The sequence below is a fragment of the Oncorhynchus tshawytscha genome, linkage group LG20 (genome assembly GCF_018296145.1).
Source record: "Oncorhynchus tshawytscha isolate Ot180627B linkage group LG20, Otsh_v2.0, whole genome shotgun sequence".
NCBI classification, from domain to species: domain Eukaryota; kingdom Metazoa; phylum Chordata; class Actinopteri; order Salmoniformes; family Salmonidae; genus Oncorhynchus; species Oncorhynchus tshawytscha.
The window spans coordinates 23,402,882-23,417,678 of NC_056448.1; the positions used below are offsets into that span (position 1 = coordinate 23,402,882).

At 42.3% G+C, this 14,797-nt stretch overlaps 1 protein-coding gene across 4 annotated transcripts; it reads right to left on the reverse strand.

The window, feature by feature from the left end:
- Positions 1–643: 643 nt before the first annotated feature.
- LOC112220384 (crk-like protein) lies at positions 644–14,465 on the reverse strand. 4 transcript variants are annotated; one of them, XM_024382258.2, is made up of 4 exons: positions 14,059–14,465; positions 13,295–13,624; positions 9,813–10,281; positions 644–2,785 (listed from the first exon to the last, which is right to left on the reverse strand). In XM_024382258.2, the coding sequence occupies exons 2-4, from the start codon at positions 13,603–13,605 to the stop codon at positions 2,651–2,653; spliced, it is 915 nt and encodes a 304-aa protein (XP_024238026.1). In that variant the 5' UTR covers positions 13,606–13,624; positions 14,059–14,465; the 3' UTR covers positions 644–2,650. The 4 variants fall into 4 exon arrangements, with proteins under 4 accessions (XP_024238026.1, XP_042158317.1, XP_042158318.1 ...); XM_042302383.1 differs by having other exon boundaries at positions 13,295–13,591; positions 14,059–14,463; XM_042302384.1 differs by having other exon boundaries at positions 13,295–13,591; positions 14,364–14,461.
- Positions 14,466–14,797: the final 332 nt, after the last annotated feature.

Here is a 14,797-nt window from a genome sequence, read left to right on the forward strand (position 1 = left end):
GGCCAGAGAAGCATTGCCCTCCATCCCATCTCCTTCCCCCTCCTCCAGCACAGACCACACTCTCTTCTTTCTCACCAAGAAGACCTCACAAATACCTGTCAAAATAGTTTGGAGAGTGTAAAACTAAACTGGTATTAAATCAACTGAGCATTGCTTTCCCAAAGTGTACCCTATTCAACTGAAACCTTAGATGGTTACATTTTATGTAGTAGACCTGCATGCGTGCATTAAATATACACCTAGTTTCCTGAAACCAGTCACATGTCAAAAAGACTTTACCCCAATAAAACAGATGGATACCTCATGTGAGAAGAGATTTAGACTAAACCTTGCCCTTGAAAAGTTTCTTTCTCTCTCTCTAGGTCAGCACTGCGTATGCAAGCTTTCTTTTATTAGCTCTTCATTAACATTCATTAATTGCTTCCTTTCTCCTGGGCACAGCCCCAATCAAAACTGGAACTGATAGAAATGAAGCAGAGATGGAGAGCAAATGTCCCCTGCTCCAGATACAGTCAGTCCTGCTGCAAAACATCCCACCCACCTGCTCCCCTTTACCGAACACATTCCCCCCTGTCTGTTCTGAGCAGAAGAAGAGACTTATTTGGGGCACTCATTACCCTCATAGTAAAGAGGTCAGAGCAACTTAAAGAAGTAGACATACATTTTATTTAGTTGTTCTGTACATAAAGGGCCATACCAGGACAGGTGTTAACCATGGGAAATATTAACACATGCAAATGGTATAAGAAAATAAAAGGCACAATTTTTTATTTTGAATTAAGAGGACAACACAGAGGCACTCTAAAACATGAGGGAAAAAAACAGTAATACTGCTAATGCCTTTACAAAGCACGTTAATAAAACATATGTTTACCCAACTAAAACATAAATTAAAATTGGTGTATTGCTTAATCAGAGGGTTTAATATGGAGGTTGCACAAGGAAACCCAAACTACATTTGAATGGATTGATTCCACAGAGGCAATAAAAACAAGTCTAATTCATATTTTAATGAGGAAATGTTCATTGAGACAAAGCAGCATTTGACCTGGGAGAGGCCAAGAGGTCATGCACAGAGGCCACCAGCAGGCATTTTTTTCCCTTTAAAAAAAGTCACCTTCAGTCTAATTGTTTACAAGGTTATTAAAACAAATATTAAATGCTCAATTCAACAGTTGCCTAACAAAAAAAACACTACAGTCAGGACATGATTGATAGTTGTACAATGGTATTACTCTACCCAATGAAAAAGCTCAGGGGGATTGATGGGCAAGCACTAGGGAAGAGACAACAGGAAGGGTAAGTCTTCTTTACAGCAGAGATCTAATGAAGCACTTTATCAGCACACTCACACCAAGACCAGAGAGCAGGACAGATTTGGCATCACAATGTCAGTTAGACATAACCAAAGACAACCAAGTTCTCTTCTCAGGTCCTGTGCTTGACAGTCAACACTGGCTAGAGATGAGAGTCAGGGGTGTAACCAATCACCACCTTAGGGAACCCGGAGAGGAAACAGGGAAGAATTGCTTGTACTAAAGTTGCATTTTTCAGTGAAAGGCATTGATGAGGTGTCATTGGCTGGCTGCAACATTTGCCCACCTCCTGTGACCCATATCATTGGATGCATGAGGCATCCGTCTCATAGAAAAGCCCTTACCCCTCAACAGCATTTATAAGTACTCTTACAACATTGGCTATAGCCTGGTCACAGTCATGCACTTATACTACAACAAACGCTTCGCTCAGCACTCCTGAATTTATGGCACAAATTAAACAAAATATGTCTTCACATATGGCCATTTCACATGTAGTCTGGGGAAAACATAAATAACGAAACTGTCAACTAGGTCTGTGTCACTGAGGCTATGGGCTATTCCACAAGGCAGAATCCATGTGGGCTTGAACTCCTCTGTCAGCCTCTGCCTTGTCCTCCTGCCCAAGTCAGCTCAGCTTGTGTCAGTCAAGAGAGGTGTTGAGACTGATACACACACACACACACACACACACACACACACACACACACACACACACACACACACACACACACACACACACACACACACACACAAGTAATGGTCAATCTGTGTGTGTGTGTGTACGTGGCTAAGGTACCAACAGTGAATGATTGTTTGGAGAGAGACACAGTCAACTGTCTGGTTCTATCCTCAGGCTCCACTTGGAGCCCTTTATGACTTTGCTCTCCTCAGTCAGTCCATGTGATGTTCAGTCACCTCTCTTCTTTTTCACATTAACCTCCTCCCATCCACAACACAAAACACACAGTCCAAGCAAGCTCTCAAAAAATCCCTAAGTATTCAAATGTAACCAAGATCAAATAAAAAATGACCAGGTAAGACATGGCGTCATGGGAGCCATGGCAACACACACAACCAACCGATAGTCTGAAAATGAAAAGACAAAGGCAAAAAACACTGACGAGCCTGTAACCAGATGGGGGAGTTTAGTTGAGTCCAGAGCTGTAAACAGTCAGAAAGCCGCACAATGGTTGGCATGACGATAACAGAGACCGCTGTCGCACAGCCCCAAGCAGGCAAGCAAATAACCGTGGTGACATTGGCGGGCGGGATGGAGACAGCCAGCAGGTTTGAGTGTCACTGTGGGGAGGGAGGGTTGGTTGGGGTCCAGGTCATTCACTCTCATCCGGATTCTGGGGGTCCATTATTTTGACATGGGTGAAGGGGAAGAGACCCCTCCGGCCATTCACCTCTCCCTCCCACTGACCGCTGATGTTCATCCTCGTCACTTTGACTATATCACCCACCTGAGGAGAAATGAAGGACAGTTGGAATTAAGTTTTCCTTAATTCCACAGACAAATGAGGTGGACAATTTAAGATAAGTGTAAGAGCCTCCATCACACAATAAAGTACTGACAGACTCATTGATCTTCAACCCTCCATGTATTTGACACCGTAATATGGTTGTGACAGGTCGAGCAGAAAGCCATAACTTTGGTGCTTTGCGACACTGTGCATGACCCCTATCTGCACAGACCATATGCTATTCACTCAGGATTAAATGTGGGAAGTTGTCATTGTTAAGAGGAAGATTAAAACCTAAACGTGGAGGGCAGGCTCTAGATGTAGCAGAAAGTATGGATCAGAATGAGGCATCAAGCACATTGAAGTCATATAGACGTGCCATCCATAACCATAATCCTCACCTCGCATAATGAAAGAACATTGATGTACTCAACATTTAATATAACTAATTGGACTACTTCGAAAGGATGACAAAGTGATGGGTGAATGGGTCCTGAAATAACCTCTCAGGAAAATCCAATGCACACTGAGTGTACAAAAATTAGGAACACCTGCTCTTTCCATGACAGATTGACCAGGTGAATACAGGTGAAAGCTATGATCTCTTATTGATGTCACTTGTTAAATTCACTTCAATAACGAAGGGGAGGAGAAAGGTTAAAGAAGTTTTAAGCCTTGAGACAATTGAGACATGGATTGTGTATTCTACACCTGCATTGCTTGCTGTTTGGGGTTTTAGGCTGGGTTTCTGTACAGCACTTTGAGATATCAGCTGATGTACGAAGGGCTATATAAATAAATTTGATTTGATTTGTATCTGTGGCATTCAGAGGGTGAATGGGCGAGACAAAAGATATACGTATATTTGAACAGGGTATGGTAGTAGGTGCCAAGCCCACCGGTTTGAGTGTGTCAAGAACTGCAAAGCTGCTGGGTTTTTCACACTCAACAGTTTCCCTTGTGTGTCAAGAATGATCCAACACCCAAAGCACATTGAGCCAACTTGACACAACTGTGGAAAGCATTGGAGCCAACATGGGCCAGCATCCCTGTGGAACACTTGACACCTTGTAGAGTCCATGCCCCGACGAATTGAGACTGTTCTGAGGGCAAAGGGGGGTGCAGTCCACATTAGGAAGGTGTTCGTACACTGTGTGTATAGGCTACTTGTACTTTCTTTATATAAGTAATGATCCTGTTGTGTGGTGATACAATATTCTAAAATGGACATCGCAAATGTTCATATATTTTCAATAACCAAACATTTGGCTGGTAATAACTATACTTCAGTAGCCGTTTTCTGTTATGAAGGGGCTGGGTGGTGCGGTATATCACAGGGTATATTGGGGGAGGCAGGTAGCCTAGTGGTTAGAGTGTTGGGACAGAAACCAAAAGGTTGCTAGATCAAATCCCTGAGCTGACAAGGTACAAATGTCGTTCTGCCCCTGAACGAGCCAGTTAACCCACTGTTCCCCGGTAGGCTGTTGTAAATAATAATTTGTTCTTAACTGATTTGCCTAGTTAAATAAAAGTAAATAAAAAATATTCCTAATTTCAGATGAACTTTTATATAATGACTGAGGTTCATTTTCTGAAACAGATGATCCCAAAATAGCCTGCTAAATTGTAGGTTTTTGCTGTTGGCCATGACCTACTCTGAGTGACAGAGATAGTATTAGATTGAATCCATTTGAATCACTTTTTGACAGCACCCCTTTTGAATTTGAACAAAACCTTACATACATATTTTTCCATTGTAGAAGTGCTCAGAAAATTACAGTTTGGACCTGAATGACAAAAAAATTAAAGGAGATAAACGTGCTCAAAGTTGACCCATTTTGCATACCCCACCATACCATGAGACATACATATCTTCATTACTGGAAAATATAAAAACAGTTGAGTTCGATATCATTTAAAAGCTTACAAACAGGGTTGTCAAATTGGAAAAACATTTTTTTTTTTTACTGTTAACGTCAATGATTTAATAACACTTTAACTCTGATTTTTTTCATATTATTGTATGTTGTAGCTTAGACCCTATTTTACATCATCTGGGGTTGTGTTGTGCACGCCATCGGTTGAGATACAGCATACTCTTGAACACAGCGTGTGTGTCATGTTTTGTCTGTGTACTAAAATAGACATTTTAACTCTCAAATAGTACTACAAAGAAGGTTGGAGTTCACACATCAGAGAATGTTGACTTGAATGGGAATATGTTGTTTTAAATTATACTGTCAATCCTCCACAGGGAACCTATTGACAACATAGAAACATAAATAATAGAATAGACATGATCATTTAAGTTGACATTTGAATGTGGGTGGACCGGCGATCATTTTTGTGGTTGTAATTAGAAGTTAACTTCAATTTAAAATTTCAATGGTGTAGCAGCTAAATTGCAGTGGTATGATGGGATACGTCCATTCTATTAATTGTATTTCTATGATTGAAATTAAGAGTATTCAAGAGCATGTCATATCTCAACCGATGGCAGGCACAACACAAAAACCTCAGATGCGAAATAGGGTCTAAGCTATAAAAATACGCAAATATGAGAACAATTCTCAACAGAATTTGTTTAACTTAAAAATAATTGTTTGACAGTTTGACACCTTTTTTCTCAATTACATTTGCTCACCTCCTGTGTCCCCTCACCGCCACCCTCTCTCACCTACTTTGATAGCTTCCGTCCCCCTCCTCGCCCCTACCTGGGCTCGAACCAGGAACACATCGACAACAGCCACACTCAAAGCATCGTTACCCATCGCTCTACAAAAGCCGCTGCCCTTGCAGCGCAAGGGGAATAACTACTCCAAATCTAAAAGCGAGTGACGTTTGAAACAGTATTAGCGCACACCCAGTTAACTAGCTTGCCATTTCACATTGGTTACACCAGCCATTAGGCTGATAGGCTTGAAGTCATAAACAGCGGTGTGCTTGCGAAGAGCTGCTGGCAAAACGCACAAAAGTGCGGTTTGAATGAATGGTTACAGGCCTGCTGCTGCTCAATCAGACTGCTCTATCAAATTAGACTTAATTATAACATAATAACAATGCTTAAATGAGAAACGGTTTACAATAGTGTGGGGGTCTAGTACTCTGAAGCCCCTCCCCCACAGTTTCCATGATTAAGTCAGATTTGACTTAAACCAAGGTGGTGAAGGCTACAGTAACATTAACTGACCAAATTGTGGCTGTGTTCTGGGGTATGCTGGTAATCCAAGGCATTAGTCAGCCTTGCTCTAGTTTGTGAAAGAGGTGGTGCTATTCACACAACCCCAGACTTTCTTTCTGACAGATGGAAATCTGAAGCACTAAGCTGCCGTCTGCTCTGGTGGATACACGATGAGAACAAACTGATCTGATGCACAAAACACGTCCCCTCTGATTAATGAATAATCTCAGGATTTCTCTCTCTTGCAACCGCTCTCTAGTCTCGAAAACCCGACCCTCAGCAACACAGTGGCTGGTTTCAATAATAGACTTTTTTTGCATAGAGGAATTACATCACTGCCTACGTTGATAAGGGGAAAAGACTGAGGCAGACATGCAAGAAAGTCACGATTCCAAAGCTAATTTTGCAGTGGGTTTAGTTAATCTTGTAACTACCCATCCCGGATCCGGGAGCGTAATCATCAACTGACACTAATTAGCATAACGCAACAGACATAAATATTACTAGAAAATATTCATATTCATGAAATCACAAGTGAAATATATTGAAACACAGCTTAGCCTTTTGTTAATTACCCTGAAAATATGCTTTACAGCCAAAGCAAGACAAGCATTTGTGTAAGTTTATCGATAGCCTAGCATAGCATTATGCCTAGCTAGCAGCAGGCAACCTGGTCACGAAAATCCGAAAAGCAATCAAATTAAATCGTTTACCTTTGATGAGCTTCGGATGTTTTCACTCACAAGACTCCCAGTTAGATAGCAAATGTTCCTTTTTTCCAAAAATATATATATTTTTTAGCCGAAATAACCCCGTTAGTTCTTCACGTTTGGCTGAGAATTCGACCGGAAATTGCGGTCACGACAACGCTGAAAAATATTCCAAATTAGCTCCATAATATCGACAGAAACATGGTAAACGTTGTTTATAATCAATCCTCAAGGTGTTTTTCAAATATCTATTCGATAATATATCTACCTGGGACAGATGGCTTCTTAGTAGGAAAGAGAGAAACAATGGCCGCATTTGTCCTTTACGCACAAAACACTCTGAGAGACTTCAGCTGACCACTGACGCAATGTTGACGTTCAGGCTCATTTTTCAAAATAAAAGCCTGAAACTATGTATTGTGACACTAGACACATTAGGGAAGCCATAGAAAAAGGAATCTGGTTGATATCTCATTCACTGCTCAATAGGGACGCATAGGAACGCAGAGGTCTCTAAATAAGAGTCCCTTCCTGATTGGATTTTTCTCAGGCTTTCGCCTGCAATATCAGTTCTGTTATACTCGCAGACAATATTTTTACAGTTTTGGAAACTTTAGAGTGTTTTCTATCCTAAGCTGTCAATTATATGCATATTCTAGCATCTTGTCCTGACAAAATAGCCCGTTTACTTAGGGAACGTTACTTTTCCAAAAATGAAAATAGTGCCCCCTAGATTCAAGTATTTAAGGTAGTTGACGCAAACTATCTAGAAGAAAAAGAAACGCACACCTATTCAGACGAGGTGCTGGTTAGCGGAATAGAAACCAGAGAGCCGCACACCCTAGGAGCTCAGATGCAAAAAAAAATCAAACACTGCGGGATGACTCGTTGCCATTGTAATTGTTTGTAAACTTGTGTAGTCAAATTAATCTATGATCGTATGCTATCAATTTGTTGTTTGTATGCTGTTCTTTGTATGACATTTTAATATTTGATTATTTACCAATGATATTAGGCCACTCTTGGCCATGATTACAGACACCTGTGTCTTTTGACACTATATAAACGAGTCATCCCGCAGTGTTTGTGATTATACCCTGATGAAGACAGCTTTGCTGTCGAAACGTTGGTATTACATTTTTTTTTGCATCTGAGCTCCTAGAGTGTGCAGCTCTTTTATTTTCAAGTTGACGCAAACTAGCCACTTGCAAAATGCACTCATTAAAAATAACCTCAGTGATCTCCAACTTGTTAGCTACTATTTTGTATTTTATTCAAATTGGACAAAGTATTGAAGTAGGCAGTGACGTAGTTCCTCTATGCCAGCGGCCATCAACTAGGCTCAGCTGTGGGCCATTTTTTTCTTCAGAGGATGGTCGGTGGGACAGAACATAAGTATATATCATTTGTACTCAAGAATCCCAAACAGATACAGTATTTGCAAACCTTGACGAGATTGATCCTCAATGACATATGTCTCTTGATTTATGAGTGGAAATACTTTGAGATGAATTCCTAATGAATTTACAGTCTTATGTCCAAAAATCAAGGGTCGGGTTTTCGATACTACCCTCTGTCAGAGCAAGGTCTACAGAGAATAAAGCCTGAATTTACTTCAATGCTTAAACCACTGACCAAAGGTGAAGCTCTTGTAGTGTTGTTTGACACTCACTTGGCACGTCATCAGCCCTAGCCTCCCCGTGGGGTGCCTGTCCTTCAGGGGTGGTCTTTGGGACAGCGGGAGCCCCTGAAGGCTAGCTTAACAAATAGAGATGATTCGAGAGAGCTGAGACACCTGCCGCCACTGATTACTCAGCATTTCTACTCCACAGAAAGCTGAGTACTTTGTACTTCCTCTCGAAAAATCAACACAGACTGATACCACTGGCAAGGACAGAAGGCGGCGAGGAGGAGAAAAGACTAGCTATTTATTTAACCTTTATTTAACTAGGCAAGTCAGTTAAGAATAAATTCTTATTTACAATGACGGCCTACCCCGACCAAACCCAGATCCCGCTGGGCCAATTGTGTGCCGCCCTATGGGACGGTTGTGATTCAGCCTGGAATCAAACCAGGGTCTGTAGTGACACCACTAGCACCAAGATGCAGTGCCTTAGACCGCTGCGCCACTTGGGAGCCCAAATGCTAAATATGAGGGATGCAAGACAGTTCTGATGCCGCAAGCATATTCTGTCGTCACCTCAACTGTCATTAAATGACTTGATCCATAATATTTAGCACAATGGCTGTGTTTACACAGGCAGCCCAATTCTTATCTTTTTTTGTGTAATTGGTCTTTTGACCTATCAGATCAGCTCTGAAAAAGATTTGATGTGAATAGATCTGATGCAATTCATCAAAAGACCAATTAGTGGAATAAATATCAGAATTGGGCTGCCTGTGTAGACTTTCCGCATTCAGACCCTAACTGCTTTAGCACCTATTGATGATAGTATCTTCTTGCTTGCTTTAAACATTAACATGCATCAGAAAAAAATGGTTAAATTACTACACCTTTACAGGGTTAGGGTTCCCATATTTCCATGTTACAGCTCTTGTTTATGTAAAACAGATGGGAGACAAGGTGGACTACCTCCGCTAATTAGCTATCTGCGTCTAACAACACCTGTGTGTAAACGGAAGATGGACGCCTTAAACGAGTTGTCACTGAAAAATACTGTTGGCTGCAACTGTGTTAAAATGGGTTAAAAAAGTGTACAGTTAGTGTGTATTTTACATTTGTGAAACTAGTTTGATGTGATATGAAAGTAGAGGGATTTATGTTTCTAGAACCGTACCACAATTAAGAATCGATTCACGTTTAGATAGAGTATTTGGTTGTTTTGGTATACATAGCAAATCGCCTTCAAACAGAACATGTAAGGTCCTTGGACTATAAGGAGTAACGCTAGGCTCCTTTAGTCCATTATTGGGCCCAGTGTAGCTAATGGGTACTGTGTCTGCAGGCTTAAGTTCCTGACAAATTACAACACAACTTTCCCATTACCAGCTCATTAAATCTTATGAAATGTACAGAATCTAGTGAACTACAAGCATAGAAGACAACTGGGAACATTTAGGCATTGAGGCCTCCCTTCACAAAGCCATGCTGGGACAGAAAGTGAGGGACTCCTACCTCTAGAGCCAGGGCCGTCTTGTCATAGGCACAGGGCACTCGTTTCTGGATGGCCTTAGCCATGACGGGCCCATTCTGCATGGAGGGCAGGGGGGTGATGACCGCTCCGGGGGTGCCAGGGGGAAGGGGCGAAGGGGTCTGAGGCTGAGCGTAAGCGTGGGCCGGCTCGGGGATGCCATAGCTGTTGGAGTTGCGGGAGCCGTGAGGAGGCTGGCCAGGATGAGGGGAGGGTCGCACCAGCTTCTCCACATAGGGCACAGGGATCATGCCCATGCGGCCCTCCTTGCTCTTGGCACTCCACCACTGCTCCTCAGGCTTCTCCAGGATGATCAGGATCTCCCCCTTCTTAAAGGGCAGGTCCTCAGCATCGCTGCCCGTGAAGTCGTACAGAGTCCGCACATACTCCAGGTTGTCTTCTGGGCCGCCCATCGTCTGAATGGGGCTGGTGCCTATAGCTGTGTTTGGGTACCTGGGGAGGAAGAGGGCCGGAGGAGGGGGAGCATAAAAAAAAAAACAGATTAACATATAAATGCAACATGTAAAGTGTTGGTCCCATGTTTCATGAGCTGGAATAAAAAGTCCCAGAAATGTTCCATAGGCACAAAAAGCTCATCTCTAAAATGTTGTGCACAAATTTGTTTACATCCCTGTTAGTAAGAATCTCTCTTTGGCCAAGATATTCCATCCACCTGACAGGTGTGGCATATCAATAAGTCAATTTAACAGCACAATCATTACACATGTGCATCTTGTGCTGGGGACAATAAAAGGCCACTAAAATGTGCACACAACACAATGCCACAGGTGTCTCAAGTTGAGGGAGCATGCAAATGATATGCTGACTGCAGAAATGTTCACCAGAACTGTTGTCAGAGAATTGAATGTTCCTTTCTCTACCATAAGCCACCTACAAAGTTGTTTTAGAGGATTTGGCAGCATGTCCAACCGGCGTCACAACCGCAGACCAAGTGTATGGTTTTGTGAGGGCGAGCAGTTTGCTGATGTCCACGTTGTGAACACAGTGCCCCATGGTGGCAGTGGGGTTATGTTATGGGCAGGCATAAACTACTGACAACGAACACAATTGCATTTTATTGATGGCAATTTGAATGCATAGAGATTCCGTGACGAGATCCTGAGGCCCATTGTCATGCCATTCATCTGCCGCCATCATCTCATTCTTTTAGCATGATAATACACTGCCCCATATCGCAAGGATCTGTACACAATTCCTGGAAGCTGAACATTTCACAGTTCTTCCATGGCCTGCATACTCACCAGACACGTCAACCATTGAGCATGTTTGGGATGCTGGATCGACGTGTACGACAGCATGTTCCAGTTCCCACCAATATGCAGCAACTTTGCACAGCCATTGAAGAGGAGTGGGACAACATTCCAGAAGCCACAATCAACAGCCTGATTGATGCGAAGGAGATGTGTCGCACTACATGAAGAAAATGGTGGTCACACCAGATACTAACTGGTTTTCTGATCCACGCCCCCAACTTTAAAAAAAAAGATATGTGACCAACAGATGCATATCTGTTTCTCCAGTCCATAAACTAGGGCCTAATTTATTTAAATTGACTGATTTTCTTATACAAACTAACTCCGTAAAATCTTTTTTTAATTGTTTCTTGTTGCATTTATACACTATATATACAAAAGTTTGTGGACACCACTTCAAATTAGTGGATTTGGCTATTTTTTTTGTGCAGTATTTCACACCAGTTGTGGACAGGTAAATAAAAATCAAGCACACAGACAGGAAATCTCCATAGACAAACATTGTCAGTAGAATGGCCTTACTGAAGAGCTCAGTGACTTTCAACGTGGCACCGCCATAGGATACCACCTTTCGAACAAGTCAGTTCGCCAACTTTCTGCCCTTCGAGAGCTGCCCCAGTCAACTGTAAGTGCTGTTATTGTAAAGTGGAATATCTAGGATCAACAACTGCTCAGACACAAAGTGGTAGGCCACACAAGCTCACAGAACACTGACCACCGAGTGCTGAAGCACGTAGCGTATAAAAATCATCTGTCCTCGGTTGCAACACTCACTACAGAGTTCCAAACTGCCTCTGGAAGCAACGTCAGCACAAGAACTGTTCGTCTGGAGCTTCATGAAATGGGTTTCCATGGACGAGCAGCCACACAATGCGTAATGCCAAGCGACGACTGGAGTGGTGTAAAGATCGCCACCATTGGACTCTGGAGCAGTGGAAACACGTTCTCGAGTGATGACTAACGCTTCACCGACAGACGAATCTGGGTTTGGCGGAGGCCAGGGGAACCCTACCTGCCCGATTGCATAGTGCCAACTGTGAAGTTGGGTGGAGGGGGAATAATGGTCTGGGGGCTGTTTTCATGGTTTGGGCTAGGCCCCTTAGTTCCAGTGAAGGGAAATCTTAACATTACAGCATACAATTACATTCTAGACGATTCTGTGCTTTCAACGTTGTGGAAGGCCCTTTCCTGTTTCAGCATGACATTGGCCAAATGCACAAAGCGAGTTCCATACAGAAATGGTCTGTTGAGATCGGTGTGTTAGAACTTGACTGGACAGAGCATTGACCTCAACCCCATCGAACACCTTTGGGATGAATTGGAATGCTGACTGCGAGGAAGGCCTAATCGCCCATCATCAGTGCCCGACCTCGCTTGTGTTCGTGGCTGAATGGAATCAAGTCCCTACAGCAATATTCCAACATCTAGTGGAAAGCCTTCCCAGAAGAATGGAGGCTGTTATAGCAGCAAAGGGGGACCAACTTCATATTAATGCCGATGATTTTGAAATAAGATGTTCGACTAGAAGCAGGTGTCCACATACTTTGTCATGAAGTGTATTTTGGTTCAGTATTGATTATCACACGACTGTTTCAATATAATATGAACACAAGTTTTACTGCTGAAATACTGAAATCATCTGACTAGATCAGTATTTCCCAGTATTTTGGTTTTTGCCTTAGCACTACACAGCTGATTCAAATAATCAATGTTTGCTAGTGCTAGGGCAAAAAACAAAACGTGCACCCCTTGGGGTCCACAGGACAGAGTTTGGGAAACGCTGGACTAGATCAAAGTACATACATTCCTCTCCCCAAATGTCACTACTGTTTTGTGTCACACCCCCTTTGTGAACATACCACACCAGTCAAGGTTAAAATTGTTATGAAACATATAAATAACTCAAACTGGTGTAAGACAGTAGCCCTAGCCAGACAGGAACTATGCAAGTCATTGTTAAACCTGTCATTACATGCAGTCACTACTCAATAAGTAGAAGACTGGTAAAGTTTATGATTGACATGGGATACAACCCTCAGACTCAGTTTCTGAGAGGTCCATCACATAGCAGGTAATGTGTCAAATCATTCGAATTTTAAAGATCTTGAAAACCTGAGGCCTAAATAAGAGCTTTTAACTTATTTCCATTGAGTGGTATGTGGCCGCAGGCGCAGCCTCTGGCAGTTCCTTACCTGGGGGCAGGTTCTATCAGTGTAGTCGTATCCAGGTAGTGGATTTTATAGAACTCCAAAAGTGCTGGGAGGTGATCAAATTCTTGATCTCCAATTTTGAACCTCATGCTTGGTAAGGAGTTGATGATATAGTGGGACACTTTGGAATTTTCAGATACTGACAGCACATAGTCGCCAGGGCAGGTTGAAGAATCCCGAACCAAAAACATGCCATGCCTCTGTCCTTGTAATCTATTCTGCGCCTCCTGTCTTGACACCGGCCCAAAATACCAACTGGACCGGTCCGATGGATCGAACCTTGCAGATGACATATTTGATCAAAATTAACTTCTATAAATAAAATAGAAATAACAAATATTAGTTTAAAACAATAAATAAACAAAAACACAGAACTAAATAAGCTAGATAACGATTTTGAAGATCCAGGGAAGGGTAATCAGCCGCCCAAATTGATTTTCAAGTCGAAGGCTGCAGGCTTCAGTTAGTTAAATCCAATACAAACGTAACCTGACGTTTCAGAGACTGTGAATAGCCTGAGACAACTCTGAAGCGTAACGGTTATCCGTTTATTGTCAATGACAAATGCCAGTTCTCAATGTCTAAAAGTAGAAGCTATACATATACAGAATGCCTGACTGCAACAATGATCAATCAAGGTTCCTCTTTAAGTTCCGTCTTCCGAAAAAGCAAACATACATCTCATGAAACAATATAATGTATATCCAGTCCCTGTCAGTAAATGAGAACGGAAAAGGTCGCCTCACTACTTGATTAAACGAGTCTCCATTGTCGATACAATGTTGCAAATAGCTGTGCGCCGAAGCCCAAATTGTTACTTTGTATCTTCTTGGTCGAACTGTAAGGCACGAAATATATATGTTCAATCCTTTTCTTGAGTCCCGACAGACTTTTGAGGCAGTAACAAAAAATGGCGGCCTGCAACACGTCTCCACACAAATTTAAATCACAAGAGTATCTCGGTTCCCCTGCATGTGTATAGAGTCCCAAAACAGTCGAATTTCTTGAGTATATTTCTGTCCCCTGATTTTTTTCAATAATAAGGTCTCACTAGTATTTGTCTTTCCCTTGTTTATACTCGGCTCCACACCTCCAACCTGATTGAGTCTGAGACAAAAAAAAATGGCGGATAGAGGGCGGATCTGCGCGCTCCCAGTCTATCTGCACGTCACTGTCGCCTCGAGCGAGTGCTCCACCCCGGCGCGACAAAAAAATACAATGTGGGTTTCTGAGAAGAAGAAAAAAATCACTACAGCTGTCTATATGAAATAGATGTCTATCTGAAACGACACAGTGGATTTTATTATTAGTTGGCTGAGGCTTATCTAATTGCCTGAAAACCCCCACTGATAATGAGTGGAGGTAAAGACAGGTTCTTGGCCTGCATCCAATCATGTGGACAACATAGGAGAACTTCATATCCAGATCATAGGAAGACCTTGATGGTGGTCCTTTGTACAAATGTATAGTTTTCAAATGGACTTT

Coding starts and splice junctions, on each gene's coding strand:
- LOC112220384 (XM_024382258.2), bottom strand. CDS start 13,605: ATGTCATCTGCAAGGTTCGATCCATCGGACCGGTCCAGTTGGTATTTT. Junction 10,282..13,294: donor CTGATAGAACCTGCCCCCAG/GTAAGGAACTGC, acceptor CTTCCTCCCCAG/GTACCCAAACACAGCTATAG. Junction 2,786..9,812: donor AGACGGCCCTGGCTCTAGAG/GTAGGAGTCCCT, acceptor ATTTCTCCTCAG/GTGGGTGATATAGTCAAAGT.